The following is a 17,721-nucleotide window of genomic DNA, read 5'->3' as shown; positions in this document are numbered from 1 at the left end:
GTATACTCCATATTACTCGCTTTTCTGTGAAGATCCGCACCTCCCTGTGGATGCTCTGTTAGAGAAGGAGGAAACTATATATCAGAAACATGATTGGCTGGAAGTACTTTAGAAAAGACAAAGAAATGCACATGCCAGAGTGAACAAAATTGCAGAGAGAAAAACTGAGCAAGTGGCTTTCTCTTACGAAAAGGATATACCTTTTCATAATAAAAGGATATACCTTTTAGAAATAGGCCATTTGGCAGAAAAAAAATTCAAGATGTGTGGAGGCCAGATATTTATCATTATGTTGCCATTCAGGATACTATGTACACAGTTGAACTAGTGGAGGGAGGACCAGTTAGGAGGCTCAACAGAATGGATGTGAGACCTTGCCCTAGTCCACCTATCCCCAGTCCTTGTAAGAGAATTAAAAGCCGAGTCAAGGCATCTGTACTATCTGAGTCATTCGTTTCTGATACTGAGATTTCAGATTATGTCAAGACTGTTCTGAAGTTTCAGAACTGAGCCCTATTACACCAGCAAGGGGTGTACTAGTCATTGGTGGTGAAAGTGTAGTATCGTTGTCTAAGACAGACCTTATGTATTGTGTACTTCTAGGTATCTGTATTGGTCCCTGTATTCTACATTATTCTAGTTCATTGGTATGTTGGACTCTAACCTACTGTACTGTACTAGGATATTCTGTGAGTAAATGACAAAGCACTTTTGTAAGTCGCTCTGGATAAGAGCGTCTGCTAAATGCCATAAATGCAAATGTAAATGTCAATTTCTGAGCTGGGTCCTCCTGTCATGCATGACTTGGCTACAAAGCACAGTCCTGGACAAGAACCGTTAGTCCAAAATCCTGTTCCTGCTCCCCACAAGACAAAGAGAGTAAGTGCAGGACTACATTCTAATTCGTATCATAAATGCAGGTCAGCAGTGGATTCAGTATCTTTGATGACTGCAGCAGTTTCACAGATCCTTGCCAGTTTAGGTACAGTTTTGTTTCGACAGGCAGTAAAAGAGGTTAAAAGCACATATGCATTGAGTGGGGACATTGATTCAAAGGCAGGGGAGCACGTAACTTAGATGAGCTTTACTAGGTCAGAAACACTGTGTGGCCTCTTAAGAGAGTACTAAGTGATGTAATCTGCAAACAATGGATAGTGAAGACTATACCACTTCAAAAGACTGATTTTCTAAGTAGGTATTTAGAAATTATTTAAATGTCACTTTTGTTTATGTAACAGAGACATATGATTTTGCACATTCAGGCTTATTGCTTATTTTGTTTTTTTCTTTGTCTGTTTGTACTTGGCCACTGCCATATTTGACTGCCAAATATTTTTATTTCAATGTAATGAAGTAGAAACAGTTTTTCAGAGAAACACAATGTTTTGGACATAGGGCTTCTGAATTTCTAGGATGAGGAATCAGTTTATATTAGAAAATGTAGATGTTTAAATCATAGCATTCATTCCATGTGATTGTAAAGTTCAGCGAGTGTAGATCAGTTATTTTTCTTTGAGATTACTAATTTCATTGCTGCCATAGCAACAACTGGCAATGCAAACAGATATATTATTAATGCAGTGTCCATTAACATTAAAAAGCCTGGCCACTGGAAATGATATGGCCTTAATTCTGATGGCCTGAAAGTGTTCAACAAAATGATCAGCAAGCTTCTCTTGGTTTCTCCAGTGTAAAGCTGATTGCATGTCTTGCCAGTAATACAGTAGAGAACTCAAACAGTAATGCATGAAGTGGAATGGGTGACAACAGTTGATCCTTTTGTGCTAGTTATTTTAATAGCTGTGTTAATAAATTTACATGTAGCACATTGAGAGTGGTTGCAGGACCTTTGTCTGAAATGTCCTGTTGTTCTGAAAACCTTGTGTAGTTCATTACAATTACATTACATTAGAATAGACCTGCAGTTGCAGGATGTCCTGCAATTTTCCCTTTTAAATTTTTTTATGCATATTTAAGAGTTCTCTGCTGTATAACTGGCAAGACATGCTATTCTGTTCTATTGCTAAACCAAACATCATTGATCTTGATTTTCTTCTATTCGAGGTTTGCAGTCAGACCTGAGGATGGCAGGTGACTCTTGTGTCCAGATGGACCATGACATGGAGATTGGCGTAACCCCCAAAGAGGTCAGCCATCACTCCTCATTTACAGTTCAGCATACCTACACCACAGCCTGAGGCTGCACATTTATTATCATATTGTTTTCCTAAAAACATTTCTTATTAAATGTTTTTGGACAAATATCTTTTTTTTTTTCTAATTTATTATGTCTGGATATTGTTCATATACTCCACACTGCATGGCTCTCTTTTTTCATATTTCAACAAATAATTTTCAGATTTGTATGTGTATTCTTTGTTTTTCCACATGATCTGAATGCAGCAAACAAACGAGTCTATCAAAGCCAGTCATGCACACTCAGTTTGTGACACTTCAGTTTGCACTGAAAGCCAGGGCCAGAGCAGGATCAACTTTTTACAAATAATAATTCTAATAATTATTATTAGAAAATCTCCTTTAAAGAGTGCAGCTATAAATGATGGAATATTGCACTGAACTTAGAAAAAGTAAACAGATCATACTTTATTTCAGTTAAGGTGCACAGAGTCCTGAACTTAGATGCCTACCTCATGATTTTGTTGGAGACAACTGGATTTCTTAATTAGCCAAGTGTGAGGAAGGCACACACACAGGGATAGGATTCAACTGCTAAAGGTTTTATTGGGTTTACGGGGCAGGTAGGAACCATAGGGAGAGGTAGTAGGGTTTGGAGCTATTCAAGTCAGGTGAGAGGAGTTAGGCAGGTAATCATGGTCAGGTTGGTCCAAAGTCGAAAATGTGAGGCAGTGTCCAGAAGGCATCCATGGGTCAGGCAGGAGACGAGGTCTGTAACACCGGCAGGATTTGGAAACCAGGAAGACAAACATGTACATGGAAGGCTCGTTATGCAACATGAGAATGGCAATACGTCACAAAAAGACTGCACGAGGGAAGGAAGCTTAAATAGGAGGGAAGTAATGGAGGGAATAGTCATCAGATGTGTAATTAGTACTCTGCCGAACCAGATCGGAGATGTCGGTGGGAAAAGGTAGGCGTGGCAGTGCTGGGATGAGCATGGTTCCTGAAATTCATTACACCAAGTGGTATAATTAATTAGTGAAATAAACCAGGAGATTCAAAAAACTCCCAACCAAAAGTATTGACCTGCAGGATCCTCTGTGGAATTCAAAGCCATCTGGAACTTCATCTGCAAGGTCGTGAGTAGCCCTACCCTTCTCCAAAATCGTAGCAGGATTAATGTTTATTTCCCCTGGACATATACACCTACAAGTCTTAGTCTTGCCTACATTTACATGAACAAAATTTAAAAAATGAACAAAAATAACAAATGTGAACTAGGAATAATGACAACAGAAATTGAGGGAATTACATTGACATTATAGTCTCTAATTCTGAAGATTACTGTCTACTGCAGTGCCAGCTCAGGAAGGTCAATGGTTTCCTTCGTCAGGCATGCAGAAGCAAACAACCTGGTGGTGGAGATTGGTCCAGGGACACGTGGGCAGGAAGAAATATGACCTTCTGGTGGTAGAGTCTGGTCCAGGGACACATGTGCAGGAAGGAAGATGACCTCAAGGTAGTAGAGACAGGTCCAGGGACAGATCAGGGAGGCTCAGTCTTGTTTGGATTCCACCTAAAGGATCAGGGATAACTGACTGAAAGAGAGAAAAGAGAGATAGGTAGGAAGATGAAGGACGTATATTAGTAGACATGCAAACAAATACATACGTAGGCATAGTACATATCATTGAATGTTGTCTAGAAGATTACGCCACATGGTTATGATCTGGCTCAGTTTAAGGTTTGAAGGGGTATAAAGGTTTAATTCTGAGGCAAGGTGCAAAATCCCAAATTGGGATGTTGAGGCAGGAACAGCTTGGAAAATAGATAGAGGCAGAGAATAAGATTGGATAATGGAGAAAAGAGACAATGCGAAGTGAGAGCAGTAAATAGTCACTTACTATATTGATGAATGAGGCAACTTAATACCTAAATGTTGTGTACGGGTCAGAATGACTTGACAGTATTATAGCATAATGTTAGCACAAGACTTACAAAGTCTTGTGCAAACATGTAAGTTTTCAGCCGAGTCTTAAATAGTGAGAATGTGTCTGAAACCTGCACTGAGGTAGGATGTGCATTCCATAGTTGGGGTGCCTTATAGAAGAACACTCTACCTGCTGTGATTTATTCAAGGAACAGTCTGCAAGCCAGCACCATGTGATCAAAGGGTACATGCAACGTTATAGGGTTCAATATGTTCTATTATATTTAGCTGACACTTTTATCCAAAGCAACTTACAATTATGACTGAGTATAGTTTGAGCAATTGAGGGTTAAGGGCCTTGATCAGGGGCCCCAACAGTGGCAACTTGGCAGTGGTGGTGTTTGAACCAGCAACCATCCAATTACAAGTTAAGTATCTTAACTGCTCATCACTTCATCAGTGATGAAGGCATGGTTAAGCATCTTAGCATCTAATAATATTTTTCACAGTCTGGAAATATTACATAGGTGGAAAAAAGGTGTTCTGACTACATTACATACGTGTGCATCAAATCAGAGTCAAAGATGACAACTAGGTTTTATACATTTTTGGATGAATTAACTAACAGCCATCCAGATTAAGAGATCTTATTTTTCCCAGCCTTAGGTCCAAGTAACAAGTTCTCTGTCTTGTTTTAATTAAGTAGAAGGAAGTTGTTTGCCATCTAACATTTACCTTTTTTGACACTCTTCTATTTTGTTAAGATTGTAGGGGTGATTTGGTTTAGCTGATACATAAAGCTGTGTGTCATCATCATAGGAATGTAAGCTAATGCTAATGAAATGCATATTATGGCACTGAGTGATAGTAATGAGGGGAAAGAGCAGAGGGCACTGACCCTTGTGGGACACCATACTTAATCTTAGGTGGACTGGGTGATTCTTTATTCAGATAGACAAATTGAGAGCGGTTGGTTAAATAATAATTCTCACTAGATTTTCAAGGCTGTCACTGAGGATCATCTGTCAATCAGTGATCTGTGGTATCACATGCAGCACTGAGATCAATAAGCCAAGGCATTGTTGTATAGCCTCTGTCTACTGACAGCAGTAAATCATTGACAATTCTCATTAGTGCTGTTTCAGTACTGTGGCAGGGTTTCAATCTTGACTGGAAGGTTTCAAATAAAATATTTGCAAGTAAGAGCATAGTTGTATTGAGAATATGTATTGAAATGTAGTAATGTAGTTTGTTAGATATCTGGCTTCAGACTAATGTTATTGGTCATTTATATAAGGTTGAGAAGAGGAGCCTAGGATTGTATTTGTTTTTCTCTATTAGGGACAATAGATACCCTGATCTGACAGTGCTGAAAGCATGTTTATATTGCACTAGGCTATTCTTCCAATTAACACGGAACCATTCAAGTTTTAGTTTGCACTATCTATGCTCCCATCTTCGAGCATGTTTTGTTAGTGATCATGCATGGCTGATGAACCTTTTTTTAAAAATCCCTAACAATTTTCATGTTAATTGGTGCAACACTGTCTAGTGACGTGCAAAGTATCGATTATAAACTTTTTAAGATATCTTCAAGATCATCATGGCTAGATTAGGAGGCCAATAGTCTTCAGTCTACATTTGAAGACAGCAAATTACTCTGGAATCTGGACAGCCAGTGGAAATTGGTTCCATCCTCTAGGAGCCAACACAGAGAATAGTCTCGATGCTTGTCTTCCATGAGACTTGAAGCATGATGTTTCAAGCTGAGCCATACTTGAGGTTTGAAGTACCCGAGGTATGGATTGGGCTTTGAACATCGTCAGCATGTATGGATGGGCCGGACCATTTTTGGCTTTGTAGGTGAGCATCAGGGTTTAAAATCTGACGCAGGCTGCTACTGGAAGCCAGTGAAGGGAGCACAGCAGTGACATGTGAGTGTGTGAAAGACTAGTCTTATTTGCCTATTTTCCTACTTTTCATTTGAGAAATATGTCAAACCTGTGTGAGGAAAAGGGATGCCGGTATGAAGATCCAGAGGGTCCAAGGGTCCATTAGTGTCCAATTAACATTTGCCTGAGCACTATCCCTGAACATCTGCATCATCTTTTCATGACATCGCCTTTCCAATAATACCCAAACACGATCATCTTCGGATGGAGACACGGGGGTCCAATGTGCCCTGGTCTATTGTGGAGGTCATTGGTATTTGTGCATAGGGAGAGAACTATTCCTAGCTGTGCTCGATAATGTTACATAGAGTGGGAAAGTAAGAAGAGAGTAGCATGGCTACTGTCCTATTAAGCAGCCATGAAACTCAGGTCCAGGGCCTCACTTTAATCAAGAGTGCAGGTTTATCCGAGAGAGAGTGAGCGAAGGAGACAGACAGAGAGGGACAGAGAAAGAGAGATGGGTAAATTGAGAGAGACACAGAGAGAGAGACCTAAATGCCTTTATGTTCCTCAAGTGTGCCTGTGCTGTGTCAGTGCAGCTCTGCCACTATCTGAGCACTAGAATCTCTCCAGCAGCATATCGGCACATTCCTCTGCACCTCAGGGGCATCAGTGAGAGCTGTGGATGTCTGGCACAAACTAGGCAGCTAGGGTTAAAGAGCGAATGGAAACACTGTTGACATTTTCCTTGGAAAACATCCAAGCAGGACTCGATGTGACAGGACTGCAGTAGGAACAAAATTTGTAGCAGAGCATGTTCACAAATGAGCATGCTCACAAATGAGCATGCTCACAAATGTAAATTATTGTACCACTTCATAGACCAGTTGAAAAGACCAATAGAAAAAAATATGAAACAAATATCTGATTTTAGTAGCACAAAATATTCCAGGCACACAGACTGTGAGTGGAATTCATAATCTCAAATGTTGTATTATCTAACCAGTATATCTATCTGGTGCTTGAAGCAGACAGAAGCTGGTGTCAATATAACAACATCTAATTGCTAATTCAATTTTTTTTTTTCCGAGAATAATTACCTTGATCCTTTTTCCATTAGACTTGAGAGCACATAACTCGACATTGCCATCAAACTAACATGGGTGTAACAAGACCAATGCATTAATCCCTAACCCCTTATCACTAACCCAAATTAAACTTTTTTATTGTATATTGTTGAATACTGTGTGAAAGGAGACAAAACACATCTTCTGCTGTGAGTGTGAGTTAATGTTAACTATGTGAGTTAATGTTAACTACTGAAACATTGCATGCTGCTGAGTTAATATTAACTGCTGCAACCTAGCATACCATTGGCATTTTAACTTAGTGTGCCCAGCTAGAAAGCTTTCACATACCTCCACTGTCCTTGCCTATACATCTGCTTTTTATAAAAATCCTTAAAATCTTATTATTATTCTCAATATATTTATATTATTTTTAGATTTATTTATATCAAAGAGTATCTTGCACTTGAATAGTACAGAGTTTTGTATATAATATTGAACCAAAACTTGAATTAATAAACCTAAATTCAGTTTGCTTTTCTTTTTTTTAATACTTACATTCAGATTACTACTCATCTTACTAACTTCTCTCTTTCTCTCTCCAGCAGCAAGTAAAAAAGCTTCCCAAACACCTTCGGGAGGCACAGATCTCCACAGATCGCACTCATCTGATTGCAGACACTGCGAAGAAGCCCCGGCAACGCTACGTCCAGAAGGATGGCAAGTGCAACGTGCACCATGGCAACGTTCAGGAAACGTACCGCTACCTCAGTGACCTCTTCACCACGCTGGTGGATCTGCGCTGGCGTCTCAGTTTCTTCATCTTCACCTTGGTCTATGTGCTCAATTGGCTATTCTTTGGGTTCCTCTGGTGGCTCATTGCACTCGTTCGAGGGGATCTTCTGCATGCAGATGAAGAGGGCTGGACGCCCTGTGTGGAGAACCTGAACAGTTTTGTCTCCGCCTTCCTCTTCTCCATTGAAACGGAGACCACCATCGGCTATGGCTACCGGGTCATTACAGAAAAATGTCCAGAGGGAATCATCCTTCTCCTGGTGCAAGCCATCCTGGGCTCCATTGTAAATGCCATGATGGTGGGCTGTATGTTTGTCAAGATTTCGCAGCCCAAGAATCGAGCTGAAACACTCATGTTCTCCCACAAGGCTGTGATCTCAGTACGAGACAACAAGCTCTGCCTGATGTTCCGCGTGGGAGATCTTCGGAGCTCTCATATTGTGGAAGCATCGATCCGAGCCAAGCTGATCCGCTCGGAACAGACCAAGGAGGGCGAGTTCATCCCACTCAACCAGACGGACATCAACATCGGCTTTGATACAGGTGACGATCGCCTCTTCCTGGTGTCGCCCCTCATCATATCACACGAGATCAATGAGAAGAGCCCGTTCTGGGAAATGTCACAGGCACAGATGGAGAAGGAGGAATTTGAGATTGTGGTCATTCTGGAAGGCATGGTAGAGGCCACAGGTATGGTGCTAATGGGCGGAGGGGAGGTTTTGTACTTGAAAAAGTTATAAAAGGTACAAATGTGCAACATTTGTATTCTAATTTACATACCTGTATCTTTCCTTACAATTTATACACCATAACATTCCTGATACATGTATCTTACCTTACAGTTTACAAAACTTTACATACGCAATACATGCATGTTACCTTAAATATTACATACCTTTACATGAAACCTGATTCAGGATCATTTTTTTTTAGTTTTTGTATATTTTGCATACATGGATGATTTTTACATTGCACTAGATGTCAGACTTTATTAGAAGTTACTGATGTTGACTCATAAAGGTAAATATGAATCCATCTCCTCATTTCCATCAGGAAATCCATCAATCATAATGTTATTACAACCTCAACTGGTCATGTGAACTGTTAACAAGCAATAGAGCAGAATGAGAGAGAACTCATCTCTCAAATTACCAAAAGATAAAAGATAAAAGACCAGGCAGTGTATCTGAGGTCAGCGATGCCTGCAAGAACTGCATCAAGCCACTGCTATACTCAGCAAATTATGCAGGGTTCTCTATGTCCTTATTACCCCTCCCAGGTCATTATCTTCCAATTTCACATCAAAGGAAATGATCATCCCTCTTTACCAAATGGGAGATCCTACTTGAATTTTATTTTAGCTTATTCAAAACTTTGTCTAGTCTGAGAAATAATTTCAGGCATTTGTCAGGGCGTGATTCAGCTGAATCACTGATGCACTGGCCACTTACTGTCAGAAAAAACTAGCAAGTGACAGAATGGAAGAGTATTTGGTGCTTTTCTAGAGTGATCTGTGACTGAATAACAGCTCATGCCGTCCTCTCATTGTGATGCCACAAAGGTCAGACATTGACCTAAAGACCTTTGTCATCCACAGACATAAATCATGAATATTGTATTCTGTCTCAGAGATAAATGTAAATGTATGCACCAGTGACACTCAAATAATATTACTTCAACTACTTATGCATCTTAATTTATTAGAATTATTTAAACAATCCAATTCCTCAACCCTCTGAGTAAAGTGAATCACTAAAATTAAGTCAATGGATCTATAAGAAGAAAGACGCACATATTATTTCATGGATGGTTTTTCCTGCAGCTACTGACGGCCCAGAATACTGATTACATAACATCCCCTTTTCCTTTGGCATTCCAGTGAACCTGCACAAACAGTCGGCTGTCACTCAGTGCACAATCATCTGAAAGATTAGACAAACGTAAATATTAAACTATAGGTACAAATAAGCAGTTAGCAGAGATATAACACAGAAAAGGTCCCTTTGCTCTTTACTTAATTAACAGATCTATTTCAACCACTATTCTGTGTTATGCTCTCTGTGGATAAACACAAACTGAAGATCTCATGAAATTGCTGCCCTCTATATATGCACACATTATTTCCTTATGTCCACTGCTTTTTTAAGGCTGTGGTTTTAAGGAAGATTTTCACCTAAAATGAAGCTTATGGTTAGTGGTTAGCACGTGGAGAGGTGCTATGCATTGTTAAGTATATTAGCCTCAATGTAAACAGGCGTTTAAAGCATGACTGAAATCAAATTGAAACAGGACCCAGAACTTAACAAAATAACTTGCACTAACTTCACAAAAGAAAAGCATAGCATCAACATAACCCAGTCTCATGGGCCATACAAAATGGCTCTAAATATACACTGACATTCTTCTGCATTGATTTTGTGATGTAATGACAAACAGGTTCTCAGAAGAGGTAGAAAAAAGTTGGGAAAAAATATCCAAAACATTTGCTGTTTCAGTAAACAGGATTCATAGAAAGCTTCATGCAGTGCATTGCACGAAGGATCCACTTATGACCTCAAGGAAGAATAAGCCTTAGGCCACCATGAGTCTGTGTACACCTAACGCGATCCCTGACCTTAGCCTTGGCAGGTTGTAACAAACCTTCTGTAGCCCATGTTTCATTTTCTCCTATTCCTTATGACCATCATGGTTAGTTATGTTTCACTATCAATATTCTACAGTGCGGTGATATTTTGGGAAGACATCACATTAGCCTGTTTCTGAGAAGAAGGTTCTTCATGACATAATGGGGATAACCTTTACTATGGAACAGCACATTTTGTTTGTTTGTTTTTGGATGGATGTTTATTTTCCTTGTTGGCTTGTTGTTTATCATGTGAGCTCTTTGACACCCCTTTCACTTCAAACCCTGTTATTCTTAATACAATCAAAAACAATACAAATTAACTTACTATCTTCATTACGGTATTAATAATTTACACCTGTTCTGTTTGATAGCTCTATTATTAATAGCTGAGCTACCGTCGGAAGCTCTCGTCTGGCTTTATCAGCCTCCTTCAGTCACTCAGTAGAACGGTAACGAATCAGTGCTGCCAAGATCAGAGGGCTAATCCCTAAAGAAACACGTTCAATCATGCTATCAAAAACATGAGTCACTCTGCAAAGTGACTCTGCCAAATGCTGTAAGCAATTACACTGACCTGCCGAATTTCACAGACGTTCATCATGTTTGAGAAAGTTGCTGGAATAACTGTAATGAAAGTCTTTTGGGATCTTTCTCCTGCCAATAGAAATCACTAGCTGCACTAAAGTGCACAGAGGAAAAGCACTGATTGCTTAGGCTTTGTTCCTGAAACCTTCACGACTGCTCAGCTAAACAGGTTGCTAAGTGAAAGTTTTTTCCCCCTCGATAGCTAATTAATGCTAAGCAATGCTAAGCCTATATTCTTTCTAGAACCACTCAGTATAAAAATTCCCCTTTGGAGAAGGTTGATCAGCTTGTGTTTTCCAAATGACTTGCACAAACACCCTTATTTAGTACAGTTATTCTTACTGGTTGCTTACAAACTAACAAACAGATTCTAATTTTGCACAGTGAAAGTGGGTTCTTATACAGCTGTTATATTTGTCTAAATTATTTAAACATTATGAAAAAATAAAATTATTTCTTTACTTATTTATCTATCTACAGTTTTTATTCATTTAGTGGATCATATGGCAGGATCATACAGTTCATCAAATTGCAGCTTGATGATTGGCCATTTTTCTCCCATGACAACCCTGTTCTACACTATAAATAAATGTGTTCAAGCACATGATGTGGGCTTGTGAATGCAGGCAGTAGTAATGCAGTAACCCACGGCACAGCAGGGCATGTGTACCTCCGTATATGCATGCATAATTTCCTTATGCCCACTGCCTTTTTCAGGCTGTGGTTTTAAGGCAAATTTTGACCTAAAATGAAGCAGTCATCTAATGATATAAACACACCCCACAATAATGACTACACATAACAGAGTTCCAGATCAAATTTGCAATTGCCTGAAAATGTATCAATATACAATATAACACATACTCAGAGAGTGTGGCTTTACAATGCAATGCATGATTTTTGAAAGATTATTCATGATGTAACTCCCTGTTTTCTACTGGATAAATGAGTCATCATTCCTACTCATCCCCTCAGGCCAGGGGCTGAGTGGAGGAGGCCTGTTATTGAAGAAAGAGCAAATTTAAACCATCATTTAAAAAAACCTAAAGCATCTGAAAGATTTGCTGTCTATTTACTGATACTTGGCAAGTCGACAGAGCTGAAAAAAATTGGCTTATCTCCTCTTGGCTAATTCATTAAAAAGGTTCCTAATATTTTATATGTGCTTATTTTTGGCATGCATAATTGTTTCATTGTATGTATACTGAATCCACAGTATTTGTTGAACATCATAAAATTATTTAGCTAGTTCTCCTTCAAAGTTGTTTTCAAACTGAGAATTGCAATCTACAATTACGAAAAGGGCACTTTTACCAATTTGTATCATAATTATGAAATTACTTTTACTACTATATACTATATGTCCCAGTTCCTCCACTCAAGCCTGGTGACAGTCCAGTTCCTCCAGTCAAACTCCTCCTGTAACCCCACCCTCTGCTGCCTGTAACCCCACCCTCTGCTGCCTATAACTCCACCCTCTGCTGCCTGTAACCCCACCCTCTGCTGCCTGTATTCCCACCCTCTGCTGCCTGTAACCCCACCCTCTGCTGCCTGTAACCCCACCCTCTGCTGCCTATAACTCCACCCTCTGCTGCCTGTCTTTACCCATTCTTGGTTATCATTCTTGGTAATCCAAAACAATGCACTGATTTCCAGCTGTCTGTGTACAATGCCCAAGCATGCACTCTGTGAGAAAAAGCATGTAGTGTTCAAACAACTTCTTGCCTTGTTCACCCCTTTTACTGGAGTGTTTCTGATTTGCCAAAAGACAGTTCTAAGAGTTTGTCCTCCAGAGAGTCAAAATCTTTCATCGTCACTGCCGCTCTTTGCAAACCGCCCCAAGAACTCTGACCTAAAGGCACCGCGTTCTTATTTATAAATCTGAGCAGCACTTTCACACATGCTCCCTCTCTCCCATGCAAAAACACACAGAGTTTTCTGTTAATATCTCTGTGGTGTATTTCCATGGACTGCTAAAGCTCATTAATGCTCTGTCTACACTTAACTTCACCCTGATCTTAGCCTTGAATCAACCCCTAACCTTAGCCTCGTACTTGACCCCTGACCTTAGCTTTCGCAGGTGGTAACTTGCCTTCAGGGACTCTTGACTAATCCTCTTCCATGTTCTGCATAATGATTGGTCATATTTTACTGTCAGTATTTTACAGTGCACCATTGTGAAAGACACCCACATTCAGTTCTTGGAAAAAGATTCTTCGTGACAGAATGGGACAAACTTAGGCCATGGAACAACACTTGACACTCTTTGTTTATTTAGACGGCTTACTGCTTGTTTACCATGTTTAGAACCCTCGTACTGGCAAAATTCTTTTATACTTACCATATGTCTGCTGCATTAGTGTAAACCCATAGGAATCTGCAAAAAGTCAGGCAAATCAGGCAAAAATCCTGTCGTGGCACATCCCAAATAATGATGACTGAATGTGACAAGTATAAGAAATAAAATATAAATAGCAATACTTATCCTTCTGGAAAAGACACAAGCCACTCAAATGGAAAGGCTAATACAAGCTGATCATACATACCTCACAACCTGCTCATACATGCCTCACAACCTGTTCATACCTGTCTCATTACCTGATCATACATGCATCTATGTAGTTTTTGACAGTCTCTCACTGTAAACACAGAGCATACAGTGCACACTAAAATACACAAAACTTTTTTTAGTAAAAAAATTAGGGCAGTCTTCAACTGATTGTGATCAATTAAAAAAACAATGAGCCACTGGGCCATTTTTCCATTTGTGTGTGTGTGTGTGTGTGTGTGTGTGTGTGTATGTATATATATATATATATATATATATATATATATATATATATATATATAAATATATATAATTAATAATAAAGTAAAAACATACATATTTTGGGTTACAGAGGATCCATGTCATGTTTGTTCATTGGTTTTACATCTTTTTATTCTAGTGATATGTGTTTGTTATATACTTCTAATAACAAAATAATTAATAGAAGAATATACCATGGCTATTATAGGATTTTACCACTCTAAATACATCATAACATATTCAGTCTGCAAGAAATCTGCAGAATTTTTTCTCAGTGACTTAATGTTTATTCTCTAACTTTCACTCTACTGATACTGATACTCTACTGATACTGAAACCTTATTAGTGAACATTTTTTTCTCTCTTGTATTTTCAACTCCTGTATACATGTGTGCGCTCATCCATGTATGTGCGCGTGTGTGCGCATGCATGTGTGTGTGTCTGTGCATGTTGGCTTGTGTGTGTGTATGTGTTCATATGTGTGCGCATGTGTGTGTAGGAATGACCTGTCAGGCACGCAGCTCCTATCTGGACTCGGAGGTTCTGTGGGGCTATCGCTTCACTCCTGTGCTCTCACTGGAGAAGGGTTTCTATGAGGTGGATTACAACAACTTTCATGACATCTACGAGACCAACACACCTTCCTGTAGTGCAAAGGAGCTGGCCGCCAGCCCAAGGGAGGGCCCACTGCTCCCCCAGCTCTGTGTACTGAGTCCTGAACCCAAGACGCAGGTCCAGGGGCACCTCGCCAGGAGCGGGCAGGGGAAAGGAGAGACCAATAATGGCTCAGCCGACCTGCCGGAGGAGAACCGCTCACCCTGAGAGATAACACTAACTTTGTTCCCACTGTGCTTTGTTCCCATTATCCCTAGTGTTTCGATATGGTGCAGAGATTGAGGCCCGATGTAAAGCCATTAAAATATTTATACCCTAAGTATCAGTATATACAGACTCATGTCAGGCATTTAAATTCATTCATTTTGTATCCCAGTCAATCATAAATTTTCATATTACTAATCAATATACCGTGCACTGGGAATCTAATAAGTAGCCATACACAGTACAATATCATATATTGTGCTTCTGCGTTGAATATGAATGATCAAAATAACTTTTTAGTATTTGACAAATTGCTTTGATGTAACACTGCACTAATCATAGTTTTGGGGTTCTCAAGAACTCCCATGAACTGAGAAGAAAATGCAATATTTAAGATAAGCTGTTCACACTCTTTGTTCAGTCACAGAGGAGGTCATAACTTTGAGCTACTTTCCACTGCAGACTTATTACTGCTCATGACTTCACTTAATCATATGATTACATATGAAAAGTACATGGGAAAAATCTCTGGATCCCATAGGAGAGAAGCATCCTCCGCACTCTGGACCTTAACACAGAGTGGAAGATTAATGCCTGTTTCAGTGGGATCAGGAAAGAAAGCAATCCTTTAAAGATGCACCTGGTGGATTTTCATCATCAGATTTAAGGTATATTATATTCCCTTCACACGTCGAATCAAAGACTCTGCTTACTATGTGTATACTAACTCAAAATGTTGGATTAACCTGCTTTTTAATCAAAACACAAGCACAACCTCAGCAGAGACAGACACACGGTTATCTGCTCTCAACTCAAAATAAGGCAGTAGTGACTGGGTCACATCATGCAGTGCTGGCTTATCCAACATCATGCAGTGCTGGTTTAGGAAGTGTCTCTTATCCAACATTTGTATGATACAAATCTACAAAGTTTTGTTTTGTTTTTGTTTTGCCTTCCCTGACAACCTCTGTTGCAAAGATTGAGATTGTTTTATATTTTATATTGATTTCCATTCAGTCTGAGGAATTGAGTGAATCACAACTCACAGGCAATGAGTTGGTCAACTGGTAAAATTAGTCAGTTTTAAAATTGGTAAAATTGGTCAATTTTAGATTGCAATACAGGGTATTTTCTAAGGCATGTGAAATTTATCAGACACCCCAATACATACTGAACATAAACAAAGTAGGTTCAAAAATTCGTAGAAAGGTTTAGTCACATAAGCAGTTATTTGCATTTTAGAAGGTTATCAACCAAGACATTCAAAGTCACTCTGCCTAATCTTTTAAAATGTATATTCCAGTTATTCTTTAGATTACACCATTTTCCTTAATTGGTATGTCATGATTTCTCTGGGTATGTGGGAATAAACTCTGAACTGGCCACATTACCAGAGCTCAAGAATCTCAATGTTTTCAGTGTATTTTTCTGTGTTTGTTTATTTGTGTGTGTGTGTGTGTGTGTGTGTGTGTGTGTGTGTGTGTGTGTGTGTGTGTGTGTGTGTGTGTGTGTGTGTTTCCCTGACACTAAAACACAAAGGAAGCAAGACATTATGACAAAGTCCAAATCAAATTTATTTATAAATCACTTTTTTTTTTTTTTTTTACAACAGCTGTTCTCACAAAGCAGTTTTACACACATCTGAGTCCAAGCCCCCAGGGAGCAAGCCAAAGGTGGCAAGGAGAGATTTCCTAGTATTAGTCTTAGTCTATTCCTAGTACTAGTCTTAGTCTACTCTCCAATACGGCATATTCAGGCACAAAGCAAAAGGGAAGTGTACATTAGCTGAATGCAACATAGGTTTAGATGAGACATTGACTGAACAATATCGAGATAAAATGTTGCCTTTGTTATTTTGGCTTCTATACTTATATCATTTATGAAGGGTCTTAGTTGTTACGAACTAATTACTCCCGAACGACAAAAGAATCACAAATGATCAATTTTATATTTTTGCTCTTCAAACTTTACAGCTATAAGGTTTTCAATATGGCCTGATTTGTGTTATTAGTTTATTCCACATTAGCCTAGACAGCTACATAACCTGGGAGGAGATGCCAAAACAGAGCTAGGACTACAGACGTTTGCTTACTGAACACAAGCTTTCCATCCGACTGGTTTTCTGCCACACCTGCTACAGCTGTAGAGTTGGAGCATAGGCACAAGGCGGGGACAAGTTCGCGCTAAGCAGTGGCGCTACTTAATTGTTAGGTAAGCCGTATTTACAGAATCTATTCGTTTTACCAGTAATATTAATGGACATATAATGACATTACCGTACTGGTTTCATATTTGCTGTGTTGGATTTGATTTTTTTTTAAAGACAGTAATAATACCATTATTTAAATCCACAGGAAGAATTTTGTGTGATGCATCAGGTCTAGTCAAACTATATAGGACTTTACCTCCCAAAAAGGAAATTTAGAATCTGCACAAGTCATGCAGAAATTGTCAACTTGAACTACTTAAACCTTGTTCAATATTAAATAAAAATTAAATGAGGTCCATGTAACTATGTGCATTTTTATAATCATCATGATTTAATGAAGCAAGATGCTTAATACATTGAACAAGGCGCGCTCACAAGGACAATCCATGTTGGGAGCGCCATTAATGCTAGCTAGCATCGACACGAAAGACGAATGGATCTGTAGTAACACTGAACTAAACTATACTGGGAATTGCTCTTATTACGTGGAAACGAATTACTCACCTGCACCAAGCATAACAAATAAGCGAATGACACAGTTGAGGTCATGCTATATCGTAAGACTGAGACTTTGTAAAAATGCGATCAATTTCTTTCACAGAAGGTTTGTCAGCTAACAACATTGCGAAGTCGGAAGTAATTGGGATATAGTTTTTTCTGAGCCATTGCGGAACGAACAGCAATCAAATTTGAATACAGGTTAGTTTAAAACGTACCTAGCTGTCTATGTCGGTTCTGTTTGGATAAAACGTCAAATTTAAAATATAGCATCAAAATTGACATGTAATTGTTTCATTTAATTGTATTTATTTATATATATTCTTTAATTTTATGACTTGAATTGGGGTGG

At 39.1% G+C, this 17,721-nt stretch overlaps 1 protein-coding gene across 3 annotated transcripts in view; it reads left to right on the top strand.

Moving 5' to 3' along the window:
• kcnj5 (potassium inwardly rectifying channel subfamily J member 5) overlaps positions 1-16,066 on the top strand; it is a 28,028-nt gene extending 11,962 nt beyond the window's left edge. For 2 of the 3 annotated variants that reach the window (XM_027022770.2, XM_027022771.2), the window contains exons 2-4: positions 2,065-2,147; positions 7,634-8,513; positions 14,343-16,066. In XM_027022770.2, coding sequence (XP_026878571.1) covers positions 2,085-2,147; positions 7,634-8,513; positions 14,343-14,665 — 1,266 coding nt within the window. In that variant the 5' untranslated portion in view covers positions 2,065-2,084 and the 3' untranslated portion in view covers positions 14,666-16,066. The remainder of the gene's footprint in view (positions 1-2,064; positions 2,148-7,633; positions 8,514-14,342) is intronic. The other variant, XM_027022772.2, reaches the window with a different exon arrangement.
• The last annotated feature ends 1,655 nt before the right edge of the window (positions 16,067-17,721 follow it).

This window comes from Electrophorus electricus, chromosome 4 (genome assembly GCF_013358815.1).
Source record: "Electrophorus electricus isolate fEleEle1 chromosome 4, fEleEle1.pri, whole genome shotgun sequence".
In the NCBI taxonomy this organism is placed as follows: Eukaryota; Metazoa; Chordata; class Actinopteri; order Gymnotiformes; family Gymnotidae; genus Electrophorus; species Electrophorus electricus.
This window is presented reverse-complemented; position numbering and strand designations above follow the sequence as displayed.